This window comes from Alligator sinensis, unplaced genomic scaffold (assembly GCF_000455745.1).
Source record: "Alligator sinensis unplaced genomic scaffold, ASM45574v1 scaffold781_1, whole genome shotgun sequence".
Lineage (NCBI taxonomy): Eukaryota > Metazoa > Chordata > Crocodylia > Alligatoridae > Alligator > Alligator sinensis.
In genome coordinates, this window is record NW_005841845.1 from 2,571,615 (window position 1) to 2,577,885 (window position 6,271).

At 50.3% G+C, this 6,271-nt stretch overlaps 1 protein-coding gene across 1 annotated transcript in view; it reads left to right on the forward strand.

The window, feature by feature from the left end:
* Nucleotides 1–868: 868 nt before the first annotated feature.
* LOC102371616 (vitamin D3 hydroxylase-associated protein-like) overlaps nt 869–6,271 on the forward strand; it is an 18,282-nt gene continuing 12,879 nt past the window's right edge. Inside the window, exons 1-3 of the mRNA XM_006015821.3 lie at nt 869–1,093; nt 3,655–3,768; nt 5,407–5,550. Coding sequence (XP_006015883.3) covers nt 884–1,093; nt 3,655–3,768; nt 5,407–5,550 — 468 coding nt within the window. The 5' untranslated portion in view covers nt 869–883. The remainder of the gene's footprint in view (nt 1,094–3,654; nt 3,769–5,406; nt 5,551–6,271) is intronic.

Consider the following 6,271-nt stretch of genomic DNA (forward strand, 5'->3'; position numbering starts at 1 on the left):
CAGGTTATTTAATCTGGAGAAGAGGAGACTGAGAGGAGATTTGATAACAGCCTTCAAGTACCTAAAGGGTGATGGCAGAGAGGATGGAGATGGGTTTGTCTTTGTAGCTGCAGGGGACAGGACTAGGAGCAATGGCCTCAAGCTGCAGCAAGGGAAACTGAGGCTGGAGATGAGGAACTTTCTGACTCTGAGAGCAGGCAAGAATTGGAGCAGGCACCTCGAGAGGTGGGGGATCTCCATCCCGGGAAGTTTTCAAGAGCAGGGTGTCCAGACACTCAGCTGGGATGGGTTAGTGGAGGATGCTCCTGCCTTGAGCAGATGTGGCCTCCTGAGGTCCCTTCCAGTCTTACTTTCCTGTGCCCCTGGGTGGTTCATATTGTGCTGCACAGGGAGGGAGAGCTAGCCTCCTTTCTGGGTAGCAGTCCTACCCCTGTGTTTCTATTTAGGGCTGATTCGCTGGGGCCTGGTTGACCCAAATCATGTCAATCTGATCCTACATCCAACCAGGTTTATCTCAAACCAGCTTCTGCCATTTTCAAACCAGTTTATGTGCACTGAACATCTGTTCTGTTACAGGTTTAAACCTGTTTCTGATCCCTTAAACCGGTTTATGTGTAATGTCTGTCCCCAGCCTGGAAGGAAAGCCCCATTGGGGAATATGAAGTGGACCTGCGGGGGCCTCTCTGAACAGCAGGGATTTGGTTTCCCGGAGGTGTTTTCCCCTTGTGTAAACGTTTCTGTTTTCCCATTGCTCTTTGCTCACGAGTCCCGGGCGGGACTAGAGTATCCCTGCAAAGCCCCCTCTGGCCTCCCGCGTGTCAGTCGCTCTCTGGATCCCGCAGCAGTAGCACCAGCAGCTCCCAGGCAAAGGGAAGGGCTCACCATGATCCAGGGGAAACTGAGGCAGCTGCTGCCGGAGGTGGATGTGGACCCTCGCACCATCTCAGCCCTGCTCTGCGGCTCGGCTGCAGCCGTCCTGGTGCTGAAGTGGGTGAGGAGGAGACGGATCCAGGAGAAGATCGAAGAGGCGAGGCGGTGGCGGGAGCAGGGCTTGGCTCAAATGGAAAAGGCTGCTCATCTCTTCAAGCAGCAGGTAATTCTCCCCCGAGGGGCGGAGAAGAGGTTGCCCTCAGGACGTGATGGGGCCAGGTTCTCGGTAGCAAAATAGAGCAATAAATCCATGGCCCAGCTGATCCAGGGCTTCTGAGTTTGGGAGGGAAAAGTCCCTGTTTGCCATGCGGGGTTTGCTGCAGGTTTCTTACCTTCCAGCCTGATGCAGGGACCCCCGGGAAGGACGGGGCATCTGTTCCTCTTCAACCTCAGCCTCTGCATTGCACTAAATCTTTCCACCTGCTAGTGTCACACCCCTCCTAATCCACTTCACCCCCACCCGTCAGCTCCAACTCCCTCTGTAAAAGGACCCTGCGCTGCCTCCTTGATCCATTTGCAAGTATTTGTCTCCATCCTAGGAGATAAGCACTGATCTGCTCCTTGATGTAAAACCTAATCTAGGCAGGATTATTAGGCCAAGATACAGAGCAGAAACTGAGACTCCAAATTGTCACTACTGTATCCCAAGCATAACCAAGGAGCCTCAATCGCTGTGCTCGGGACTCCAGTATGAGGTTCAATTTTATCCCTCGTTCCCGGTGCAGGTGAGCACTGAAATCTGCATTTCTGCACCCCTGGATTTCAACTGGGGGACACAAACACTGAGCCGTCAGACGTCAGGCTTGGCTTTATTATGAAGCAACCTGGACTTTTCCAATTGTTGATTCCCCCCACGTTATTCCACTTGGCAAGCTAGACGTTATCTAATTACAACATCAGGAGCAAATAAACCTGACCAAGAGAGCAGAGGCTAGCCGCCTTAGCATGACTAATCCTGCACGTTATCACATTGCAGCACTGGGAGCAAATAAAGCAGCCCCTCTCACTTGGTCCCCATGCAAACAGGCACCTGGGGATTTCCATTTGTCTCTTGAATATATTGTAGAGGTTGGTTAAAGTCCAGAGAAGCGCACGTGCACAAATGCACACACACGCATGGGCACACATGAGCACACATGCGCATGGGCATACATGCACACGTGCATGGGCACGCATGCACACACCCAGAAATACATGCACACACACAGAGGCACAAATGCACACATGTGCGCATGTGCACGCACACACACACACACATGTGCATGATGTAAAAAAATGTTATCAAGGCTGCAATGTCCAGCCTGCTAAAATGAGGAGGTGCAACTTTTCTTTGGCCCCCTCATGCATACTGCATTCAGACAGGGTCCATAAGGCCAAGTCCCAGTCTCTCCAGACTCCTGGCCCCAGCTGACACCCATCCATCACCCCCGTCCATCTTTGATCCCCTCTACATTCAAGTCCGTTTCCTCCCCGCTGTCAGTAGAAGGTCACTGACACGCAGGGGAGACAGGCTGCCTTCTCCCAGTCCCACGGCCTGGCTCGGTGCCGGGGAGCAGTCTTCATAAGGAACATCCATCTGAGCTCCACCCTGGAGCCCAAGTCTGTAGGATGCTCTAGATCAGTGTTTCTCGACCCTCAGGTCATGGCCCAAAAGTGGGTCGCAAGAATATATGAAAGGGTCGTGAACAAACTTTAAAACTGAATTCTCCTTTAAAGGAGAAAACTATGGGAAATGGTGGGTTTTCCCTTGCAGGCTGGCAGAGTTCCTGCCTCAAAGGGGCTGTTTGGGGGTCCCCCATGCCCCACATACACCCACCCCCTGCCCCACACACTGGGGGGCTGGCGCCTGGGGGCAGGGGGCAGTGGGTTGGGAGTGAGGGGCATCAGCAGGGCCAGGGGGCTGTTTTCTACTTAAACAATTTCCCAGGTCAGGCCTGGCCATCAATGTTTACAAATGGGTCCTGGTACAGAAAAGGTTGAGAACCACCGGTCTAGTCCAACACCCTGCTCCAAGCAGCACCAGCCCCAACTACATCATCCCAGCCAAGTTTTGGTCTATCCAGGACTTAAAAACCTCCAAGGATGGAGAGTCCACCTCTCTAGGTAACCCATCCCAGTGCTTCACCACCCTCCCCATTAAAAGGGTTTTCCTAACATCCAACCTCAACTTCCCTTGCTGCAACTTGAGCCCATTGCTCCTTGTCCTGTCATCTGCCCCCACTGAGACCAGCCCAGCTCCATCCTCTTTGCAGCCCCCCTGCAGGGAGGTGAAGGCTGCTATTCAATCCCATTGCCATTGGCCTGTTTGTTCCTTGAACAGGAGAGGATGGGAGTGGTGAAGCCATGTAGGCAGGAAGTATGGGCTGGAAGGTGCTTACAGCACTTCAGCTTCTGCAACCAGCAGCACACAAGGCCATGAGATGGCTAGCACTGCTTCTGGCCACCGTTAACTCCTTCATCCAAGGGACCTGGTGCACATTTGTAGCTGGGCCCACTGCGGGTGGCCTCTGGCACAAGCCCAGATTGAGATTTGAGCTGAAGGTTGGTAGAGCAACAGCAAGATGCCTTATCTACCCTGCCACCAGCCCCTTACAGACATTGGGATCCCTGTTGCATTCTCCCCACTGCAGCAGGACTCCACCAGGGGTGAATTCACAACACTGCTTATAAACCCAATGTAGCACCATCTTCCTTCTGCAACAGTAATATTTATGCTCCATGCAGAACCCAGGGGTCCAGTCTGATCACATCCTCTCCCTGTCGCTGGTGGAGCTGGGTGAGAAACTGAAGGAAGGTTCCCTGTCTCCAGAGAGCGTCCTCTACACCTATATGGACAAGGTCAGTTCTTCAAAAGACCGTAGCTATTGATGCATAATGAAAGCTGTTTGTCTCTCTGCACCTCCCATGCAGAGATCTCAAAGCCTGTAGTGCTTTAAGACCCTCTGTAGCAACTCAGAATTGTTATCCCCAATTCCCAGATGGGAAAGTTGAGGTCCAGGCCATCATGGCAAGGTGCTGGATGCTCCTGCACTAAATCATAATACAAAAGGCATGAACAGCAGGTGCCCACCTCTTATGTCTCTCAACTACAAGTAGCACATGATCTCTGGGAGATATGTCAATATGTTGAATCTATATTTGTGAATCTAGGTTGGGGGTTTTTTTGTTCAATCAGCTACTGCCGATGCAAGTATAGTTTTACTTTATGTTCACAATATGTTCCATACCTGCCAGACATATGGTATTACCAACTCTCGTGATTTTTGGTGTTGTTCTTAAAGTCTGTGTTTTGGGAATGTGAAAACCTTAGCTCTTTCTTTTATGTGTGTATACACACACACACACACACACACACACACACACACATATTACATAGCTATATCTATTATAATCTATATAATAGATATAGATATAGATATGTGACAGGGGTCCATCCCTGGGCCTGTCTAATGTAGGCCTGACCTTCTGTCTCTGGGCTACTCACCACCTTTCTCTCCTGCCACGCCTTGATGTAACAATAATTATGATGTTACTCAGGTGGGAGGCTGCCCATTTACTACCCCGATACTAGGGGTTGCTATCCACTGCTCCAAACCTCCCCTACATGGTGGCCCATGCCTCATAGATGGTATATAGATGTTGACTTGAGCCCTAAGGCACTGTGTCTGCTCACTCTCTATCACCAGGCCTCCTGGTGCTGGGGTCTGCCCACCTCCTGTCGCTGTGCCCCCTGGCATTGGGGTCTGCCCCCTGTCTCTGTGCCCCCTGGCTTTGGGGTATGATTGCCCCCTGTTGTGGTGCTCCCTGGCACTGGGGCTCTGCACAGTAGTGTACCCCAATGAGGCCTCTTCCTCCCCCAATAGCCTCAGCCCAGTCTACTGGATAAAAGAACAACATAAATATGAGCCCCTGGGCCATAACATAATACAAGTCCTACACACCATACTCTGGCTCCTTAAAAATCCCAAACTGCTCCTCGAGTATTGAGTACCTCCCAGCTCTGGGTACCTTGTAGATTCCTGGAGCCTCATTAGCCACAGCAACCATCTGGCCAGCAGCCACAGCGTTCCCGGGTAGTTCTGCCATGCCCTTCCCCTGGCAGCTTGCCAGAGGTCTTCCCCCACCAGCGGCCCTGGAGTTTATATGGGCCTAGAGCCCTATCTCCTTCCTGCCAGCAGACCGGCCTGGGTGGTTGGGTTTTTAACCCCTACCCTCCTAGTATTGGATGTTCCTATAGACTCAGGTCTTAAAGGGGCAGCCCTGCCTCCTAGTAACAGGGCTACGGTTCCCTGTTACTATATATATATGAAAGATCTTAATTTTTAAAGTTTTTTTCACATCCCTGAAGTATAGACTTTAAGAACAATGCCAAAAATCATGAGAGTTGGCAACACTGAACATACCAATTTCAAAAATAAATGTGATTTTCCCTACCTAATTCCACCCACCCCCATCCTTTTCTATGTCCATGAAAAGGCCTTGGCAGTGACTCAGGAGGTGAACTGTGTGACCGATTTTATATCAGAGTGCGAGGAGCAGCTGAAGGAACTGAGACGGCAGAAGGAGAAGGGCTTGCTGTATGGCATTCCTGTCAGCATCAAGGATCACATCGGCTACAAGGTGCTTCCATCTTTCCAGCCCATTTTCTGTAAATGTTGGGATTCCAGATGACCCTCTGTTTTCTTGTTTTGAGGATGACAGGATGCTTGTAGATGAACCAAAGGTATGCATCTACAAGTGAGTGACAGCCTTAAAGCAACCACTGCCTTCTAACAGCTGTAGGTACAAATCTTCCGTTAGAGTCCCAGTCAAATTAGTGTCATTCATGAGAGTATGTAATCAGGCCAGGGGTGCATGTGCTTCCTTGGAGGCTCCATGGCATGAAGGATGGTAAACAAACAAATACAAAATCACATCCTCTTCAATAGTGGCAGAGCTCTCTGTTGCCTGAAATGTTTGAACTTGCAACATTGCTAACAAGAGTTTCTGTGCTGCTTAGTTCTGTGTCCATCATCATCATCATCATCAATCTGTGTCATCACAAAGAGCATTTGAAAGATGTGTTGTGTTTTCAATAATCATAAAATCACCACCTCTCTGGGTAACCTGTGCCAGTGCTTCACCATTCTCCTAATAAAGGGCTTTTCCTAATATCTAACTTAAACTTCCTTTGCTGCAACCTGAGCCCATTGCTCCTTGTTCTGTCATATGCCATCACTGTCATCAGCTCTCCATCTATAGGATTCCCATGCTTCAGGGTTTTTCTTGGGTACCTGCAGTGGATAGGAAGACATTTTTCTTCTTGAATGTCTTGGCTTCTGAGGTCTTTTTGCCTTCCTCT